This window comes from Mytilus trossulus, chromosome 2, assembly GCF_036588685.1.
Source record: "Mytilus trossulus isolate FHL-02 chromosome 2, PNRI_Mtr1.1.1.hap1, whole genome shotgun sequence".
Lineage (NCBI taxonomy): Eukaryota > Metazoa > Mollusca > Bivalvia > Mytilida > Mytilidae > Mytilus > Mytilus trossulus.
Window position 1 is genome coordinate 87,828,615 of NC_086374.1, and position 23,931 is coordinate 87,852,545.

The 23,931-nt window shown below is 32.9% G+C and overlaps 1 protein-coding gene across 11 annotated transcripts in view; it reads left to right on the forward strand.

Moving 5' to 3' along the window:
- Positions 1-23,931, forward strand: part of LOC134708257 (retinoic acid receptor RXR-like) — a 52,710-nt gene that overhangs the window by 14,308 nt on the left and 14,471 nt on the right. For 3 of the 11 annotated variants that reach the window (XM_063568656.1, XM_063568655.1, XM_063568662.1), the window contains exons 1-3: positions 15,041-15,334; positions 18,455-18,845; positions 22,431-22,588. In XM_063568656.1, coding sequence (XP_063424726.1) covers positions 15,316-15,334; positions 18,455-18,845; positions 22,431-22,588 — 568 coding nt within the window. In that variant the 5' untranslated portion in view covers positions 15,041-15,315. Of the gene's footprint in view, positions 1-1,590; positions 1,610-1,662; positions 1,682-9,834; positions 9,903-15,040; positions 15,335-15,424; positions 15,559-18,454; positions 18,846-22,430; positions 22,589-23,931 lie in introns of those variants that run through there. The other 8 variants (XM_063568651.1, XM_063568652.1, XM_063568654.1 and 5 more) reach the window with 6 other exon arrangements.

The window sequence follows — 23,931 nt, forward strand, 5'->3', positions numbered from 1 at the left end:
CAGCAACCAAAACCATCGGACGACTTCTTATAAGAGTTATTGTCCTTAAATAAATGGTGACTTCTTATAAGAGTTATTGTCCTAAAATAAATGGTGACGACTTCTTATAAGAGTTATTGTCCTTAAATAAATGGTGACTTCTTATAAGAGTTATTGTCCTAAAATAAATGGTGACGATTTCTTATAAGAGTTATTATCCTAAAGTAAATGGTGACGATTTCTTATAAGAGTTATTGTCCTAAAATAAATGGTGACGACTTCTTATAAGAGTTATTGTCCTAAAGTAAATGGTGACGATTTCTTATAAGAGTTATTGTCCTAAAATTAATGGTGACGACTTCTAATAAGAGTTATTGTCCTAAAATAAATGGTGACTAATTGGCAATATTTTACCTTTTATCTTGAAAACTATTAAATAGGCAAATAGGTAGAAATTGCAAACACAAAAAAAACCGACAGTACAAGACCTTTTTCAGCTAATTAGTGTCCGAAAACATTTGAAAATCTCAGATGTTTGGTTTAATTTACACGAGTTTTTGTTTATGACCCTGAAAAGAAACTATGAAAACCAAAATGATTAACAACTCAACACCTTTTCATCCCTACATAACTTTGATGACATCAAAGGAGTTAATGTCTTAAATGACGATGTCAAGTTCTATTACCTTGAAATCTATTATTAATGGTAGAAAAGGCGAAACTGTGAACAACAAAAATGACCAGCTGTACATGATCTACAAAAATGCCAACGTGACCTTATATGGAGTCGTTACAATAACATACGATTTTTGTAAATAACTTATGTCCGATCAATTGCCTCTGATCTTGAAAAATTTAAATTTTGATAGGTAAAACTATTACCACAATTACGATCGACTGTAATACAAGATCTACAAGAATGCCGTAATACAAGATCTACAAGAATGCCGTAATACAAGATCTACAAGAATGCCAAGATGACAGAAACCATTGGCTGGTTCTTTATCTTACACCTTATCACTATTTGTCCGCCATTACTGGACATCACATGTATCGGTTCCAGCAAAATTTTAAAGTCATATAAGAAAATACATGACGACACAATGGAAAAGTGATTGTTGTATGACATCAAAAGTTCTAGCGGAACAGATTATCGGGTCAAGCGGAACAGATTTCCAAATAGCAATAATGTTTTTAAATATTTACGAACTTTTAGATGTTTGACATATGATTCGATTTGCAGAGATTCATGCTGTTAGTAAGGCGCACTTGTATACTAGTAGAAGTTTTTCTTTTCTTTTTTTTCGATTCTTAGATGTTTTGGCAAATGTAGGCTACTTGCCCGTCTGGAAGGAAGAAACTGATAAATAAGTACAAACAGGGCAAATATGTTATGTAACATTCTAAAACCCGTCTTGCATCTATGTCTTGCATATCATTATAAGCCAACATCGTAATATAAGTCACATTGTAAAAGGTAAACATGCAAGTGAATGTCATGCACTAATGTATTTTTGTTTATGATTGAAACAGCAATGATGTTTTAAACAAATTCGTACAAACCAAATGCTTACACAATGTATGGCGAAAGAGAACCAACTGTAACGTAGACCAGTTGATATTTGCCTGAGTAAGCTTTACAAACCTATTGAAAATGTAAAAGTAAAATTAACAAACGGAAATTTAATAATTTCTGTTACACGTGAGTAACTTATTTGTCAGACCTTAGAATGGCTTTTATATTTAACGCCCTTTAATACCTTATTATTCTAGATTTACAATTATTGTTTTCTGAAAAGACATGATTCATAAAAAGAGTTATGACACAAAATGGACGATTATTTTAATTTAAACTGTTGGTCACGAATATTTTTTTGTGAGATCTTTAAAATAAAAGGCGAGCTACTTAAGTTACTTGATATAACCTTTTTATCATATGTAGGACGTACAATGATATGTGCATTCTCACTTGCGGAAGTCTATTTAAAGTCATAAGAAACCTCAAATCAAAAAAAAATAATAATGCATATGTTTTTAATAACTCAACGGATAGTTTTCATTATAAAACTTATGTACATATACTTTTTTCTAAAGAAAATTCTTTAATTTATTCATATTTAGAAGAAGTGTACTTTATTTTATTTTTTTTTTCGTAAAAATCCGGTGGTCACAATACGCATGAATGTCCTTAAAGTAAACTATTATCTAAATTTACATGTTAAACACGTGCTCTCGTTCCATGCTTTTTTCTTTATTTTTGGTCGATTGTTGACAAACAGGTGAACATCGTAAAACCTCGGCTTCAAAACACGAACTTTAATTACCTGCCATATTTTCACAACAACACTGACCGATTGAAAAAAAAATTGACGATCATACGAAATTTACACGAAAATATGATAAATTACGTGCACAGAGTATGAGGTTTGTATGCATTGGTTCAAGAATTGGAAGAACATTATTTTTTCACCGGTCACTCGTTTCTTATGACTTTAAATTGTCCTGCTACCACATGACCGTCCTATATCATGCAGCTGTATTGTTGGAGTCTAAAAAGTGTAAAAGAGACAACAACCCGACCAAGGAGCAGAACATATCAAATGGCTACGAATGGGTCTTGTCTGCTTCATAACAGAAGGAACCGAATTACTAGAAATCAACAAATTTTACCAATACTCCATCATCTAAAAATTGATAAATAACTTTAAAAACTTTAGGATGAGTATTAATGCATAAATGATTAAACCTTCTTTTTTCCTCTTAAAATATCCCTCTGATATGGCCTTCTAATGTGTGATTTTTTTTTACCCACGTCCAGTCTTACTCCTGGACTTATATATCGGCTTATTAATGTTTATTTTTCTGCGACAATAACACAGAGTACGACATAAACTGGTATCTGTAGTCTTTTTTCAACCAGTCCCCACTTAAGATCACTTAACGCCAGTGGATGAAAGGGCCTGGCTATATTCAGACTGGTATCTGTTAGGGTTATATGTTGTGCTTCCCGGTAATGTTTACTATAGTATAGACTATTTTCTATTATTTTTTATTTTGATATCTATAACTAATAGCATACCTCATTACCAATTATGGAAACACAATGGGCATTTTCATACATTTAAAGGAAAAGGTTATCTTCATTATCATAGACACATAACATATAAATACATCATTACAATACCTATTACATCATCAGTTAGACTGTATCAATGGCCAAGTTTTGTACGATACGAAGTCTCAGTTAACTAGTCCGTTACAATGTAATCAAAGGGGTACTCAACACGTTGACGGGGAAAACAATGGCTCGTTTAATTTTCATAACATTTAGGATGACATTATAATATAAAAATTTCAAGAAATTGTAATTCAGTGGTTGGTTGCTGACTGCCTAATTTAATGAGGTTCGTTTCTTGTTGTTTTTTGCAGGAATTGTGCCATTTTTTATCCTTTTATCTAAAGATCCATTAAGATTTTTAATAAAAAGCATATTTCAAATTTTAAAGTTCTAAGACAGCATTCATTCTGTATCAGAAACATATGATATGTCAAATATTTCATCGCAATTCAAATTTAGAGCTTTATCAATCTTGAATGTAGCATCAATATTTGACTCTCTGTGGTCGTATCAAGGTGCGTCCTGTAGAGCATTTTATCAAGATAACTATACGGTGTATGCTTTTAACTTATTGTCGATGGCCATACAGGTCCCTATAACTGGTTATATCGTCCGTCGTTTGGTCTTCAGTGGAAATTTTTCTCGTTGGCAATCATACCACATCCCCTTATGTAAATGATATATTGCAAGTCTTGCATTTTGCGCTTTAGAAGAACTCAACTAAATATAAAATCAAGATAAACTTTTTACACTACAGATATGAAATATATATAAGCAATTTTACTTAAAGAATCATCCATGTAAAACTTCGATGATTTTGAAGTTTATAATTATTGTGCATTAATAAAATGAAACTTTAAATTTTATAACTCGTGCAAACTTTTGATAATAATGTAAATTAGTAAAATTCAGAATATTTAGCTTTTTGCATTTTGAAGCGATCACAAAAATGAAATGTAAATTAGAAAACTACTGTCACGTGTTTCATTTCTTACGTCCCACAATATTTATATTCCGATCGTGAAATTATAATTTTATTTTGCTGATATCAAATCGCATCAAATTTCAGCCAGCTATGATATCCAACCGAGAGAATAAATATTGTCTATCTATCGAATGTGTTGATAAGTCTAAAGAAAAGGTGAATGATATCTCAAACATGTTCAATGACCCAGAGTACTTAAACATTTTTTTTTAAATATCGGCAATTACTGTGAGTACTTACGGAGATCGTCTAAGTATCAATTACTGCAGTACTTGCAAATGTTGTCTAAATATCAGTTACTATGAGTACTTACGCATATTGTCTTAATATCACTTACTATGAGTACTTACCCAGAATGTCTTCATATCAATTACTGTGAGTTCTTACCCAGAATGTCTTCATATCAATTACTGTGAGTACTTACACAGATTGTCTTAATATAAATTACTGTGATAACTTACACAGATTGTCTTAATATCAATTACTGTGAGTACTTTAACAGATTGTCTTAATATAAATTACTGTGAGAACTAACACAGATTGTCTTAATATCAATTACTGTGAGTACTTATACAGATTGTTTTCATATCAATTACTGTGAGAACTAACACAGATTGTCTTAATATCAATTATTGTGAGTACTAACCCAGATTGTCTTAATATCAATTATTGTGAGTACTTACCCAGAATGTCTTAATATCAATGACTGTGAGTACTTACGCAGATTATCTTAATATCAATCAATGTGAGTATTAACACAGATTGTCTTAATTCAAATTATTGTCAGTACTTACCCAGAATGTCTTAATATCAATTACTGTCACAGTGAGAACTAACACAGATTGTCTTAATATCAATTATTATGAGTACATACCCAGAATGTTTTAATATCAATTACTGTGAGAACTAACACAGATTATCATAATTTCAATTACTGTGAGAACTTACGCAGATTTTCTTAATATAAATTATTGTGAGAACTTGCACATATTGTCTTAATATCAATTACTGTGAGAACTAACACAGATTGTCTTAATATCAATTATTGTGAGTACTTACCCAGATTATCTTTATATCAATTAGTGTGAGTACTTACCCAGAATGTCTTAATATCAATGACTGTGAGTACTTAGGCAGATTGTCTTAATATCAATCAATGTGAGTATTTACACAGATTGTCTTAATATCAATGACTGTGAGTACTTTCGCAGATTGGCTTAATATCAATCAATGTGAGTACTTACGCAGATTGTTTTAATATCAATTATTGTGAGAACTAACACAGATTGTCTTAATATCAATTACTGTGAGTACTTATACAGATTGTTTTCATATCAATTACTGTGAGAACTAACACAGATTGTCTTAATATCAATTATTGTGAGTACTTACCCAGATTGTCTTAATATCAATTATTGTGAGTACTTACCCAGAATGTCTTAATATCAATGACTGTGAGTACTTACGCAGATTATCTTAATATCAATCAATGTGAGTATTAACACAGATTGTCTTAATTCAAATTATTGTCAGTACTTACCCAGAATGTCTTAATATCAATTACTGTCACAGTGAGAACTAACACAGATTGTCTTAATATCAATTATTATGAGTACATACCCAGAATGTTTTAATATCAATTACTGTGAGAACTAACACAGATTATCATAATTTCAATTACTGTGAGAACTTACGCAGATTGTCTTAATATAAATTATTGTGAGAACTTGCACATATTGTCTTAATATCAATTACTGTGAGAACTAACACAGATTGTCTTAATATCAATTATTGTGAGTACTTACCCAGATTATCTTTATATCAATTAGTGTGAGTACTTACCCAGAATGTCTTAATATCAATGACTGTGAGTACTTACGCAGATTGTCTTAATATCAATCAATGTGAGTATTTACACAGATTGTCTTAATATCAATGACTGTGAGTACTTTCGCAGATTGGCTTAATATCAATCAATGTGAGTACTTACGCAGATTGTCTTAATATCAATTATTGTGAGAACTAACACAGATTATCTTAATATCAATTACTGTGAGTATTTACACAGATTGTCTTAATATCAATTACTGTTAGTACTTTTAAAAATCTTAATATCAATAACTGTAAGTATTTACACAGTTTGTCTTTATATAAGTTAATGTGAGTTCATCCTTCGTATGCCCGAAAACCAACAAAATAAAACCATGGCAGCTGAGGCTAAAAATAAATATGCGTATCAAATAGCGTTTATAATATTGTCTTACAAAATTATCACATCAAAACAGACATTGCTCTATTATGCATGGTGATGTCTTTCTTTGGCATTGTTTTGATGTCACAAGGTATCTTTTTTTTATATACTTTCTGAAAAATTTCTTTCATCTAAACACGTCTATATGTAAGAGGTACAACAGCAAAGTACGCCTTGTCCAAATTTGGAAAAACGTGAAATATTAGGTTATCGTGAGTTGGAATACAATTTAACAGGTTTGAAAGTCAAGGCAAGTATAAATTACCGTCTTGAAATTTTTTATTATGGTTTACATAACTTAATATTTAATAAAAATGATGAATAAATGAACAAATCAACATGTTTAGTTATATAACCTACTCTCCCCTGTGCCACATGATATGGTCCTCGAAACAACACAAACAAAATATACAGACAGACGGAATTAATATTCAAATTAAACGTCATAACAATCATTTTCTAATATGCATTGCCATTATACATGTACATGTATTAAACTATGTCAATTAAATCACTTTCTTTTGATGCATCCTTTGACGCTTGGATAGATCCAGAATAAAGGAATCGTGTTTTAAAAAAAAATATTTTGATGTTGGAAGTTTTAGTCAATATTTTATAACACCGTAAGTAATATTAACAATGTTTAACGTGTGTATAAAATGTTCTTCTAATTATAATTGTTAATCCACGTTTGTTTCAATTGATTTGTAAACTATATAATAAAGCTTTTTGTACACCGCGCAAGACATTTTTGTCTGAATATAAGAATCATAGATACCCATTTATAGAGTTATTCTATTTTCATAGTATAACCAATGTGTTTACCACAAAGTGCAGCTCCTCTGTCCTATGTTTGTAATTCGGTGATGAAGTATCTGCAAACATATCTATATAAGAAGATTGTGCCTATAGGTAAAGCATAAATGAAATAGGACCTAGAATTTAACCTTGTGGAGTAACCTGCATGCTCTACAATGTTATTTTAAGTATTGAGTGCTTCTTTTTGTAACTTCATTGGGGTGTAAGAACGTTTACCGAAGTATATTTTTCATGAAGCGTGGAAGCGCTTTATTCTAAACATGTGCGCACGGTCAACGGCTTTTTCAACCCTATGAAGTTACCAAAAAAAGACGTTACGCGCGATGTTCGTACCTCATTGGAAAATCGGTGTAGTTGGCAAGATGCAAGTCCAAAATATTTAATTTTGTGATATCATATTCACTGCTATTGTACGCATTTAAAAAAAATGTTTTTTTTAAAAGAAAAAAGAAAAAAATAATTGTTGAAACTATGTTTTATGCTGCATGCGACAAGCTTCAGTTTTAAAAAACGGCTATTTATATATATAGGCTGTCCTGCGTAACATATAAATTTCATTTATTGTAACCAATAAACTGTGATTTTCGTCTAAACTATTTAACATTTTGAAACACGTTTTTTTTCCATTATTTAACAAAAAGGTTCCTTCAGTTTTTTATGCATTTTTATGACGTTATGATGACGTCATAGAAAAAATAAAGTGTTCCATACTACAAGGACAAATCTGTCCCACGGGGAAAAAAATTGGTATTCCAGATTTGAGAATCAAAAACATTTATCTAAAATGGAAAAAGGTTAGTATTTGTATTAAATACATCAATGTTAATTTGCTTAATTTTATGAATTTAAAGACAAATATCCTGCAAAATGATACTATGGTAATTTATGAGCGATTTTTCAAAGGCTTATAAGGTTGTCGCATCGCCATTTTTTTTAGCGTAAAAACGAACTCAACTAAAACTTACGTCAATTGTTTGCTTATCAGAGCTCTTATAATGGTAGAATTTTATTATTTTTTAAAATGTTATTTTTCTTAATTTTTCAAAAATCTAAAGTACATCAATTTTCGATAAGTAGTTAAAACGCACCGTCGATTTTGCGGAGTCTTACAAGAATGTCGCACATGCTCAAAACCAACGTTTCAGTCGAAGTTTTGGTTTGAACGTTACGAAATATAAGTGACGTTGTGTTACGCTTACATGCATGTACGAACATCGCGCGTAGTGTCGAAGCATTCAATACTTAAAATTACATTTTAAGCTAGGATCATGAAAACATTAGTTTTATCAATTTTGATTTAATTTACCTGTGCACTTTATTGTGGGACCTCGTGTTTGGATGATAAGTTTTATTGTGTAATGCAATTGCTTAAGGAATAACACGTGATGTGCAGTTAGCCAATCAGAATAACGTATTATAATGAAACATACATCTAGTGTAATTATAATGAAATAATATCTCCTATTGTATGCCATTGCATTACTAGTTTGTCTTTGACTTATGAGTTTGAATGTCCCTTTGTCTTTCTTGTGCAACTTGAGTTCTGTTATTCAAAAACGAGATTAACCATTTATTTTTCGGAAAATCTTCAAATACAATGAATATGCAGTTTAAGCACCAATATGAATATATCATTAGAAACTGAATCGAAAGCATAAAAATGTATACCAACGGGCCCGGCGGATCCAAAATTTGAAGTCACTGACCCGATCCTCCATAGTTTAGGTGAGTGGATAGACTCGGACGAATATCTTCTTTCACAGTTCTAACGCCACCGTAAATGATGTTTTCATCGAAATGAAGGTGTGCACTCTTTAATCTGTCCTTGAATGTACCGCCCCCAAACCATTCGTATAGAGCCATTATCATATAGTTTGTATTTGTGTTGTTGGAAATCCGCCTATAGAATCTTGAAAAAATACATCAGAAAATTGCCATCTCTAGGTATGCATGTATTATACTTTACTATCAATATGTAGCATACCCACACGCTCCTTTTACCTACGAGGAATTTTTGCAAGCTATGATGTCATATTCTTTTTACAGTAAAAACGATCAGAATTTTGACCCGATCCCTTTATTGAATGCAATTTCAAAATATGCCTTAAGAAATTTTATGGACATTATTTGAACATAGTAAAGCTCTTAAGTCTCGTTCCGGGTCAGTGATGATGTTTGTGTTACCTTTAGGTGATAAATAGGGTTTCTTCGTCTTTAAATTTCAGTAATCGGAAGGATAGTTCAGTTTACCTAAATTTCGCAATTACAAGTGACTTTTTACATGATACCAGATTATATTAAAATGCAACGGTAAAAAGAAGCCTGTGACCCTGACAAAACTCATATACAAATGGTGGGTATCTTTTTCAACACAAATAATCCAATTCAAAGGGACTTTTAAAAAATATAAACCCCTCAAGCCATTCTTTTATATTCTTTCGAAATAATCGATCAATTGTACATCAAATACTACCCAAGAATCACTAGTACAAGGATACTGACCTTCCGGTGTGTTTATTTGCTGGACACAGCCCACGCATACGGGTAGGTTAATGTCCGTCATCAGCAAGTGGAAACACTGAGAGACCTTCAAGTGTCAAACATGATGTAGTGTTACAAAACTAGTAAAGTTATTTCATATAAGGTAGGTAAAATTTCCTGGTCTTTAATTCCGAAAGTTCTTCTGTATATCACACTGGTCGGAATGATGATGGATCAATTTTATCACTATGGACAAAGGTTTGGAAATTGTAAGTATTAATTAACTCACAATATAGATAGATAAATTTTTATTTCCAATAGAGGGCCCATTATAGGCACAATCCTTACATTGATTTGTTTATCACACAATTGCAATAGACAATACACAAGAAAAATAACAAAATATGTAACTAGTATTATTTCATAAATTCTTTTTCTTTATTTTTTTCTTTATTTTTTTTTTGTGTTTTCCATGTTATGAAAAACGGAACATGATAATCAACTGTATAGTATCTAATTTTCCGCGGCAAAAATCATTTGCGCTAGCTTTGATAATTCTTCACAATTAAATGATTTAGAAATAAAAAAAAATATGAATAAATGAATATTTTTTATACTGTATGTAATACTCTTTCTTAGAGTCATGCCATACGTATAAGTATTAAATGCATTTGCCTTCTGTTCCTATAAAGATTTGGAGACATTGACTACTTCCTAATTGTCATACAAATATATACACTTTAACTGCTGACCTTATTTATTAAATCGCCAGTCTGTTTGAACTCCCCTGTGGGCAACTGTCCATCCGAAGCACAAGTTGCTAATGACGTAGATTTCACTGTGATCTGTGTTTCTATATCCGGTTTGGTTAAATCTCAGCCGTCCTGTTAAACCAGAAATTATTTCGGGGATTCCATTGTGTCTGTCTTTGAGAAATCCGAGAAAACTGTTGCAATAAACAATATATCCCCTGATACTTGTATGCTTATCTTTGTGAAATCCAATATACATGTTTCACTTCACTTAACATCGACGAGTGTTTGTGTGCTTGCCTTTGTGAAATACCATTAACCCGTGGCACCACACTTCTTCGGTGGGTGCATGCCTAGACCAGCCTATGTGAAATACCATTACCTGTGGTATTAGACCTCACTTCCATGGTTGCTTACATACCTGCCTATGTGAAATCCCATTTACCTGTGCCAGTGGTACTAGACCTTACTTCTGCAGGTGTTTACAGACCAGCCTATGTGACAACCCATTTACCTGTGGTACTGGACCTCACTTCTACGGTTGTTTACAGACCTGCCTATGTGAAATACCATTAACCTGTGGCACCACACTTCTGCTGTGGGTGCATGCCTAGACCAGCCTATATGAAATACCATTACCTGATGTATTAGACCTCGCTTCCATGGTTGCTTACATACCTGCCTATGTGAAATCACATTTACCTGTGCCCGTGGTACTAGACCTACCTTCTGCAGGTGTTTACAGACCAGCCTATGTGACAACCCATTTACCTGTGGTACTGGACCTCACTTCTACGGTTGTTTACAGACCTGCCTATGTGAAATACCATTAACCTGTAGCACCACACTTCTTCTGTGGGTGCATGCCTAGACCAGCCTATATGAAATACCATTACCTGATGTATTAGACCTCGCTTCCATGGTTGCTTACATACCTGCCTATGTGAAATCACATTTACCTGTGCCAGTGGTACTAGACCTTACTTCTGCAGGTGTTTACAGACCAGCCTATGTGACAACCCATTTACCTGTGGTACTGGACCTCACTTCTACGGTTGTTTACAGACCTGCCTATGTGAAATACCATTAACCTGTAGCACCACACTTCTTCTGTGGGTGCATGCCTAGACCAGCCTATATGAAATACCATTACCTGATGTATTAGACCTCGCTTCCATGGTTGCTTACATACCTGCCTATGTGAAATCACATTTACCTGTGCCAGTGGTACTAGACCTTACTTCTGCAGGTGTTTACAGACCAGCCTATGTGACAACCCATTTACCTGTGGTACTGGACCTCACTTCTACGGTTGTTTACAGACCTGCCTATGTGAAATACCATTAACCTGTGGCACCACACTTCTTCTGTGGGTGCATGCCTAGACCAGCCTATATGAAATACCATTACCTGATGTATTAGGCCTCGCTTCCATGGTTGCTTACATACTTGCCTATGTGAAATCCCATTTACCTGTGGCACCAGACCTTACTTCTGAGGGTGCTTACAGACTAGACTGTGTGAAATACCATTAACCTGTGGCACCAGACCTTACTTCTGCGGGTGTTTATACAGACCAGCCTATTTGAAATACCATTAACCTGTGGTACTAGACCTTACTTCTGTGGGTGTTTATACAGACCAGCCTATGTGAAATACCATTAACCTGTGGTACTAGACCTCACTTCTATGGTTGCTAACATACTTGCCTATGTGAAATCCCATTTACCTGTCGTACTAGACCTTACTTCTGCAGGTGCTTACAGACCAGCCTATGTGAAATACCATTAACCTGTGGTACTAGACCTTACTTCTGCAGGTGCTTACAGACCAGCCTATGTGAACTATCATTTACCTTTGGTACTAGACCATACTTCTGCAGGTGCTTACAGACCTGCCGATGTGAAATCCCGTTACTGATGTCACTAGACCTCACTTTTGCGGGTGCTTTAAGACCAGCCTATGTGAAATACCATTTACCTGTGGCACTAGACCTTACTTCTACGGGTGTTTACAGACCAGCCTATGTGAAATGCCACTTACCGATGGCACTAGACCTCACTTTTGCGGGTGCTTACAGACCAGCCTAAGTGAAATCCCATTTACCGATGGCACTAGACCTTACTTCTGCGGGTGCTTACAGACCCGCCTATATGAAATACCATTTACCTGTGGTACTAGACTTTACTTCTGCGGGTGCTTCAATACCTGCCTTTGTGAAATACCATTTACTAAATACCTGTGGCACTATACCTTACTTCTGCAGGTGTTTACAGACCAGCCTATGTGAAATACCATTTACCTGTGGCACTAGACCTTACTTTTCAGCGGGTGTTTACAGACCAGCCTATGTGAAATACCATTTACAGAGGGGGGCAAGGGGGGTCCCCATAACAGCAAAACAGTGAATTGATTTGGTGAAAAACAGATAACTAGGAATTGAAAAGGGACAATAACAGATAACAGTAAATGAAATATGAAAATAAATCTGTCCAGGAACAATCCGGCCAGTAGATGACTCGTAGATCTTAGTTTATAACTTGTGGTATGGACCTAGAAAAATGTAATTTGTATAAACAAGACGTTTCGGCCGTTGAGGCAGTTCTGCCTTGGTTGATTTTTTCCCTTAACTTGTACAATAAGTTATAGTATGGATGATGAATTTTTCTGAACAAAATTACTAGTTTCTGTTTATGATATACGGATACTTTGAATCGGCTAGGGCATTTGAGGGAACAATTTTTAATGATTTAGGTTTTTTTATTTAATGTTTGAAAGTAGTGCAGCCAGTGACACTTTATTATCAATTTGATTTTTAGATTTTTTATTTCTGAAAAGCAATATATATACATTTGTACTTAACAAGTAATAAAAAAAAAACATTGATGCACAATATATTTTTTTAATTCAATGACCTCATGATAAAACTTACTTATAAAATACAAAAATACGCAGATCAGTGGATACAGGACATGTAACTGACACACACATGCCAGTTATGGTAAATCTGATAGTAAAATAGAAATTGGAACTAGTGAAAATTTGGATGACACCAAGTGATCGAAACACCAATCATGCATCTTATGTGGAATTATAGAAAATGGAAAATTTGGGTACAGCATTGTAGAAGCTGTAGGATATTTAAAAGGGTATTTGTCGAAAAATAAAACTGAAGACACATCTTTATTTGCATTTGATCCAATGGTTTCTGAGCTTCAATTTTCGCCATGTGAAGCAGTTAAAAAGCTTTTAAAAATATGGTGGTCAATGTTCTCTTTCATGTAAATGAAAAGAGAGGGAGTAGCACTTATAATATAAATGCTAAAAGAAAACCCATACCACTTAGTAATGTAAAACAATTCAAAGGAGAAAACTAACTGCCTGATTTATCCACAAAATAGTGAACGGAAAACTTAGTAACACAGCAACAAACTACAACCACTGAATCCAGGGTCCTGATTTGGAAATAGGCACATACAGAATGTGACTGCGTCAACTTAAGCATGCTAGTTGGTGTCCAACCCTCCCCTCATCAGGGACAGTGGTGTAATAGTACAGCATAAAAATTATTATGTGGTCATTGAATAAAAAAAATCTATAGGGTGTACCAATGATTTTTTATAACAAAATCCATACTATAAGTTATTGTACAAGGATCTACAAGTAATAAGTGAATTATAATTTGTACAAAATGCTACATGTTCACAGACAACGGAATTTATTACAAAGGATAATAATAATATATACTGGAATGGTCCTGGGTCCAATTGATTTTAATATGTTTATGGGATTTATGTTACTGAAATTCTTCTGCAAATACAGGGCCACCCGATATTACCAGTAGAAAGACCCCAATAGATATACATTGTAAGAAGATGTGGTAAGCGTGCCAATGAGACTATTATCCGTTCAAATCACAATTTTCAATTGTCTTCAATTTCTACGGAAGATTGGTTGTCAAAATGGCTTTTAATGCTAACATTCCAATTTTCAATAACAGTTAACAGCAAATAGATTCTCACAATAACAGATAACAAAATAGATAATAGTCCTATAACAGCTAACAAAGAATAAGACAATAACAGCTAACAGTAGATATATTTTCAGAATAACAGATAACAAAGAATTAAAATGCCCCATAACTGCATAACAGTTAAACCCCTTGCCCCCCCTCTTTACATGTGGCACGAGACCTTACTTCTGCTGGTGTTTACAGACCAGCCTATGTGAAATCTCATTTACCTGTGGTAAGGATTTGTATTAACAAGAATCATTAGATTCTTACTATACAAATCCTTGAACAAACGAACAGCAAACACACAATCAAACACAAACTAACCAAAACAAAAATCACTCAATCCTATAAAATTCGTTGTATTTTAATAGTTATTCGGATTTCCTTTCTAAATAAGGTGCCGCATTTTTATATCTAAACATGGTACTGTAAAAATAAAAACATTATAAATATGTCATTATCAATGATCATGATATCAATGTGATATTTTAAATTGACATTTCCAGTTAGTCTGTGGCTTTTTTTGTCGCTTATCAAAAATTTCTATTTATTGACCTGTTACGTCATAATTCCCTACGTCAAACAATACTAGCCGCTCGGTCCTTGATCTCAAGTCTGTGAACTTTTGACCTTTTAATTGTTGACCTCAATCTATATTCAATGAAATAAACATAGCAAACTTATATACATAGTAAAATTTCATTCTCTAAAATGTGAGAATGAAATGAAAAGGATTTAAACATATTGAATGATCGTAATCATCTTTGTACAGCTCGAAAATCATACAAGAAGAAAAAGATTGGCGCAAGGAATTGTGGGTAAACCTACGTAAAGGTGAAAAATTTGTAAGTAGGGCAACTAGACTCTGTGTTTACAAATCACCTCGTTGGCACCATTTCTGGTGAAACAGCCAGTATGGACCATTCGGAGATGGGTAAGGATAAAATATGATTTTGTCATCGTTCCCCACTAATGCATATTTCGATTTTTAGTGAATGTTAATCAATGGAATGCGTACTCGAATTCAACATGTTGTGTATTGGTCGCCATCTTGTTAGGTTGAACGTACTGAAAATTGGGTTCATTTCGGAGGAGTTACATGTACTTTCCTGATTTTGTAATAAATTGGAAGGTTTTAATAGTAATTAATAAGTACAGGTAAGAAAGTTGCTTGTAGACAAAGAATATATTTTGTTTTAAACAGGAAAAATAACTTTCATTGAATATCTAAACATTGAGCAAAATTTTTATTAGATAATCATAAATCTGATTATTTCATTAACAACTTAGACATTAATTTTTTTGTAATTTGACAATAAATTTGTGACTGTCAACATGCAGAAGAATGGGGAAAAAAGTAGATAGACTTAATGAGTTGCACATAAGAATTGTTTTATAATTAAATACACTGTACTGTACATTCATGATTGAATAAATGATTATATAACATTTTTGCTGGTGCCTGAGTACAAATTCATAGCTTGGATCATTACTTGATGCGTTTATTTACTAATTCTGCTGGATTCAACTATCTTAGTTCTAGTATAATTACCTGAAATATATTAATCTTTTTTTTTATTCTGAAAATTAACTTGGACAATCAGAATCTGGGTCCGTTCAGGCCCCATTTATGTTCGCCTTCTTTCACCTACACGTTCGTGCCCAATTTTTATGGTTTTTGTGTTTAATAACTTTTGTCTTTGTAATCAAGTTTTGGCAAGTGTATCCCTACATATAAGTATATTTGTTGTCATTGTCCTAAATTAAAGTGAGACATGTGGTTTTTTTTTGTGTTGAATAAATCTTAATCTAGTTTTGGTAAAGTGTATTGTTAACTTTTATTTCATTGTTTCAAAATAAAGTGAGACTATGACAAAGTATCTTTTTGTGTTAAATAAATTTTAATCATGTTTTGGTTAGTGCATTGCTATGATTTTTGGAAAATTGTTTCAGATCAAAGGGGCCAAGCAGTTTAAGTCTTTTGTGTTTTTAATTTAAAATATATTCAAAGTTTTTACTCATACCAAGCTAAATACATGCAGTATTTACATAAAATTATTTAAAAACAACAATCTTGATTTTCTTATTATTCAACTGGAATTTATATAAAATTAGATGCGAACAAACCTTAGGTGCGAATGTATAGGGTGCAAACAGACCTGATACTGGACAATCATGACAATGTAAAATTTCTAAATGTCAGCTAAGAAGGTCATTTCTGATGATTTCATATCATTTCGAAAATGTTCTGGTTAATTTTCCTGATTAGTGAGTTGTTATTCTCAGGTTTGTTATATATATAATGTATGAATCATTTATTTATTCTAAACATGTAAAATGTCAAAATGGAAGTTTTTGAAGCAAATAACAAATGCAATTTATTTAGAATCTGTCTCTCCCAGTCCATCTAATACATTGAATTATACCTAAATTGTATCGTTTGACATCTTTGGTTGCTAAGTGATGAAAATAAATTTTGATTGCATTATTAAAGCATATAATTTATAAAGACAAAAAATAGACCAATGACAACAATCATCATCTGTTTTATTTCTGTCCAGGATTTTATCATTACATGTACATGTACTGTTGACAGTTAAATAGCAAGCAATTAAAATGAAATAAAAAGTCAACTAATTTCAAAAATATTTTCAAGGTGTATGTTTAGGAATACCCTTTAAGCAGTCAAAAGATGATCTTGATGATGATAGAAATCCACTTCAGCATGTTTAGTTCAAAGAAATGATGTTCGAATGATTGGAATTAGTTGATTAGTCTCAGCAACGTCTATAATCGTTTGGGATTTATAAAAATTGATTGTGGCTTTTTTCTCTATTATTTAAGCATGTATACATGTACTTCAAATCAGTTTCTGATTTTCATCAACCATCACATGACATATGCAGCCATACAAATTGCAACAAAAATATCAGCAAATGACATTAACAATGTGAAACATCCAATAATCAGGGATATAAACACTTTCTTTTTTGTCTTTAGAAACATGGTGAAATCATAGACTAGAGATTCATTGTATTTTTTTTTCCTTTAATTAATTATACCCCATACATTGTATATGAACTCATGTACTACTGCAACAGTTTGTCATCGCAACTCCTCTCAAACCACACAACAGAATTTCACGAAACCTTTTCAGATAATAAGGACATACTACATTGTATGTAGTTGTGCATATCGACGGGAAATTGCGATTCAATTTTTTTTTCTAGGAGTTACGCCTCTTTGAACTTATTTACTTTAATGAACTACTGCGACAGTTTGTCATCGCAACTCCTCTCAAACCACACAACAGAATTTCAGGAAACCTTTTCAGATAATAAGGATAATAAGGAGTTACGCCCCTTTGAACTTATTTGCCTCACTATACTGTTGACTCCTCTCGCTTGGAATTTAAATTCCCCAAAAAAACTGAACAGTAGTATTTCATCGCAGCTCCTTTGAATCATTTGATTGTGTTCATTTTACTTGCGAAGTGAGATTTTGTTTCTCCAGTGACAATATGAAGATGTGGGGTATGTGAACATGCTCCCAAAGGTTCTTTAATGAAGTATTTTTCTGACTTTAATGACCAGTACAAGTTTGTTACTCAAGAGCCTACATCATACATTCTTAATTCAAAAGGAATTTGCTACTTCATAATGTTCATTAGAGCGTAATAAGATGTTCCTTAAGTTTTTGTTTCAAACTCATATTACATTTAAAACATTATACAATGTATTCCTTTTTTTTGCTTGACAGACGCATAGACTTGTTTATTTTTGTGCCATTGAAATAATTATACAACAACAAATCCATGTCAAACCAACTAAGACCAAAATCCATATTCTTAAGAATTTAATAAGCCTATCAAATTACACTGCTTACAGCATGTTCAGCAGAATAATGATCCCAAAAGTTAAAAATACTCATTCTTCATACATTAACAGACATGTGATTTGATCCCCTTAGGTCAATATGTTAATATATATTGGCAATAAAGTAAATCATTTTTATGATATCAGGCAATCAATAACTTCAGCATTTTATTTTATAGATTCACTTGACAGCAGTGTTGGGAGTTCTGTTGGAATGTCATCAGGAGGCATGGCTGGACAGATGGGGTCCATGAACTCTATGGGTGGGTTAGATTCTCCTCCTGATATTAAACCAGACATTGGACAGCTACAGATGCCTGGTCACAACTTCTTTAGTGGATTTCCTCCAGGATTACAGATGCCCATGCCTTCCACTCAGCCCTCACCAGGGTCTGGTCCCATGCAGTCACCAGGTTTATTGTCCCCCTCATCATCAGTAACATCCCCGTCATCTATGATGTCTGTAGGCTCACCGGGATCCATTGGATCGCCAACCAATGCATTCTCTACTAAACATATATGTGCTATATGTGGAGACAGAGCTTCTGGAAAACATTATGGAGTTTATAGGTAAGTTGGATATAAGGAGACAAGAGCTTCTGTAAAAAATGTATATGTGGAGACAAGAGCTTCTGGGAAACATTATGGAGTTTATAGGTAAGTTGGATATAAGGAGACAAGAGCTTCTGTAAAAAATGTATATGTGGAGACAAGAGCTTCTGGAAAACATTATTGAGTTTATAGGTAAGTTGTATATGAGGAGAAGCTTCTGGAAAACATTATGAAGTTTATAGGTAAGTTGTATATGAGGAGAAGCTTCTGGAAAACATTATGAAGTTTATAGGTAAGTTGGATATAAGGAGACAAGAGCTTCTGTAAAAAATGTATATGTGGAGACAAGAGCTTCTGGGAAACATTATGGAGTTTATAGGTAACTTTGTATACGAGGAGACAAGAGCTTCTGGAAAACATTATTGAGTTTATAGGTTAATATAAGATGTGTATGAGGAGACAAGAGCTTCTGGTAAACATTATGGAGTTTATAGGTTAATATAAGATGTGTATGAGGAGACAAGAGCTTCTGGTAAACATTATGGAGTTTATAGGTTAATATAAGATGTGTATGAGGAGACAAGAGCTTCTGGTAAACATTATGGAGTTTATAGGTAAGTTGTTTATGTGGCGACAAGAGCTTCTTGAAAACATGGAGTTTATAGGTAAGTTGTTTATGTGGCGACAAGAGCTTCTTGAAAACATAATGTGGTTTGTAGGTCTAAATGTAAGTTGTATATATGGAGACAGAGCTTCTGGAAAACATAATGGAGTTTATAGGTAAAAGAGAGGTGGAAGATATACCAGAGGTACATCCAAACTCACTCAAAAATAAACTTGATACTGTAACACAGTGGCTAAATAAGAAAAAGACCAACTGAAAAATAATAGTTCACAAAGCACAACATAGAAAACTAAAGACTAAGCAACATGAACATATGAACCCCAAAAATTGGGGTGATCTCAGGTGCTCTAGGGTAGGCACCTGACATGTTGCTCATGTTAGTACTTACCCGTTAAATGTATAATTTGGTAGGTCAAACTTCTTGAAAAGGGATGGGATTGTAGTTACAACATCAGCAACATATCAGCTTTCATCTGTTAAAACTCTGTAAAGGTTACGAATTTGCAAAGGGATGATTTCAACTTCAAGTTCACTACTTGGAACTCTTGGTTTAACATGTTTAATTTATATCTCCATTGTGAGCAGCAACCTTCTATCATGGAAGAGACCTCGGTGGCCTAGTGGTCTAAGTAGTTACTACTGTATACGTTTTTACATTGTACTAGCGGGTCAACACTGAGGTTGTGGGTTTGGACCCTCACTCCTGCAGGTGCACTCAACTTCAATCTTATTTGACTAGGATTGTAATTTTTCCCTATCAAAGGTCAGTGGTTTTCTTTCACCTATAAAATTTTGCTGCCACAAAATAGCCCAAAAGCAGAGCTTAAAAATGGTGTAAAAGTTAAAAAATCAAACCAAATCTATCAAGGAAATCACAATAGGAAATACAAGCCCTATGTGGTATCAACTGAAAGATATATTCCATATACAGGGGCTGCTGGAATGTTGCTACATAGAAATGGAAAGTTCACAAATGGAAAGCTTAAACTTTCACATTATAATTTTTATATAAATGTGAAGACAGAGCTTCTGAAAATATGGATTTTATAGGTACATGCAAGTCACTCAGCTTGTAAAAATAGATTATGCCTATCATATGATTATTTTTAACCACTATCATGACTATTGAATTAGATTTATTTTTTTAATAAATTGTGTGCTGTGAAATGGGATGGTTTTTAATCGGTCCCTAAGTTCGTACATTTGTCGTGGGTGATCCAGGGTAGGTTTAATGACATGTTACTAGATTGCAGCCTTGGGTGGAAAGTTGTCACATTGCATATCTTGTACACTTAAAATCCTCAAGTACTACAAGAATCTTGCATACATGACTACATGTACATCATGTATATAAGTTAAACTATTAAGCATGGTATTATAAAGTATCAGGCATATATGCCTTGAAATTATGATGCAAGTGTATGGAAAAAATGACCCCCAAAAATCCCTTCCAGTAAAAGAAACCTTTAGCTTGTACAAATGTATAAACAATTTAAAAGGGTTTGTACATGGTACTGTTTGGGATGGCCTGTTTGAACGTTTTTGTTCTAGGCTATATTTTTACACCAACATATCTTCCTTGTTCTAGTGATAGTTAAAACATGCTGTCCTTCCTTTTGATCAACTCACTTTCACCAGGTCATTGCAGGTTGCACCATCAAAATGTATTTGAAGGACTAACACAATTCTATTATTTTGCAATGGAAAGAAAAGTTAGGACCACCAGGCGTAAAAAAGATGTTGAGAAGTCTGTAATGTTTAACAAACCAATTATTTGGACTCGTTGCAGTCTGTGCCAAACTGTATAAGTGTTTGTTTGTCAAAAGAGAAATTCTATTATATGTCTGACATTTTGTCGGTCAGACAGAGTTTTGGATATACTGTTGTTGTTAAATTGTCCTTGTCCTGGATCTGCATGAATGTATTTGCCACTTTTAATCTTTATGTGAATTATAAGAACAACCAATTTATCAAACCAATTTACAAGTGTTTTTATAAAAATTAAGAGAATGTAATTTTATGTGAAAATACAACAAGCATCTTAACTAAATGCAGGTGTACATACATGTACTGTACATGTTTTATTCTAGAAACAGAATAGTTTTGATTTTTACAAAATATTGAATTGTTAATGCCTAACATGCTCGATCAAGAGCAAATAAAAAAAATAATTGGGTAGATATATGATTTATAATTGTATAGTTATAAAAAATAAATCTTCTTGGAATGCCTGCCTCCCTCCAAATTCCAACTATGAATTTTCTGCATGGGCTTCCAAATATATGATTTAAATGTACTAATTATTGCAAACAATGTTAACTTTAACAAAATACAACATGTGTAAACTGGTGTATACATATGGTGTAAAATACATGTTCAATAATCAGTTTTCCAATGGACATTTGATTATTGATTTATGTTCATACAACATGCCTTTAGGTGGATCCAGTTGTTACCATTCAATAAATTAGAACCTGTTCAATCATGGAATACTTTCAAATTTTTAGTAGGATATTGATGATGTTAGATGACAAAATTGAGGTCAAATTCTTGGACACTTGTCACTTTTGCTGTTCGGGAGGTTTTATGCCCCTTCATTGCATAAACCATGAGTTTGCACATATTCCATCCTTCAGGCCTGATTAATCCACTAATTTAAAGAGTTCTTCAGATATAATTGTGCTGATATATAAGAAGCAGATATTGTTCCATTATGAATTTCTGACCTTTTTCTTTCTCATATACATGTATATGTCTACAATTTCGGAAAGCCTTTTTCACATCAGTAAACTGCAGTAGTAAACATACTTTAATACAAAATATTGTGTAAACAGTGAACCAATATTAAACATATATATACATGTATGAATCAACAACACATATATGTTATACATTGTACATATAAATAACTACATATTTTTATTTTAAGCTTCAGAAATAGGATGGATTTAAAGAAATAGTCTGTTTTACATTTACAGTTGTGAAGGTTGTAAAGGATTTTTCAAGAGAACAGTGAGGAAAGATTTGACATATGCCTGCCGTGATGACAGAAATTGTATCATTGATAAACGACAGAGAAACCGATGTCAGTACTGCCGCTACATGAAATGTTTAACCATGGGAATGAAGAGAGAAGGTAAACCCATCAACAAAGTAGTATTGTTATTATTCTTTATATTTGAACTCTTATTTCTTTAAAGCCAAATAAAATAATACATGTGTTTTCCCTAACCCTTACCTACCCGAATTTTTAGTGCCTTTCCTAAAACTTTTTATGCCATTTTGGAACAAACACTGTCTAAGTCAGACTGATTCCTTAGTAGTAACCACCTATAGTTTTCTTATTGGCAATCATACCACATCTTCTTTTTTGTATTAAGAATGTTTGTAAAGTAAACGGATATTGCAGATCTATCTACCCTTATTTTTCAGCCGTTAGAAACACATGTATTATTTTTTTTGGCCTTAATTGATTTTGATTAGAATTATTTTGGACTTCAATCATATTAAACCTATATTTGATATGATTTTTTTGGGACACATTTTATGTTGTTTTTTTTTATCAAATCTGACTCATTTTAAAGTGCTTCAGGTTTTTTGGCATTTGACAAATTTCCATAATTATTGATCCTTCTTCAAAGAATTAAAAGATACAATATGTTTTCCTGAGATAACTGGTTGTGTGTGACTATCTATATATATAGCTTTATTGTGTTGTGTTGGAACACTTTCTTTTAGCTTTTAGTTTATCCACATTTAAACTTGTGTTAATTGAAAAACCAACAGTCTCATTTATAAAACTGTAATGTTAAGATATGTAGGTGTAATAAAGTAAGATGTAAAAGTTGATCAGAAAACCCTTCTATTATTTTTTTCTTCAGAAGGCGTACATGTTTTAAATGTTTAATTCATCTGAAAACTTGAGTTGCTGTTTGGTTAATACAATGTAATAGTTTTTGGTATCTGATTGACTGACGTTGACTGACGCTTTAAAACTTATCTTGGATATATAATCAAAAGTTAAATCTGAAAACCTGGGGACAAATCATATGATAGCAGTAGAAAATAGACAATTATAATGGTTTGGTTAAATTTGAGTTGAGTCAATATGGTACAAAAGATCGAAAATTTGAAACAAAGAAACGTTGATGATGTTGATTGGTTGGTTTCCACATGACCACAAGAACATATGGCTTCTTTGACATAAAAGTTAACTTTTAGATATTTTGGAGTACCGCCCATCTCAGACAAGAAAATGTCCTCCATCTTTCCACTTTCACATGATGTTCATACATTACCCTACCTTCACCCAAAAAAACTATAGAAACTCATATTGATATTCTAGATTTCAGTGATTGGTATCCTGATTTAGACCAGGATACCTTTTAAAACAAATCGTCTCCCACTGAACAATTTTTTTACACGGAAAATATCTACTTTTTTTCACTAAAATATATGCACATTTTTACGATAAAAAAT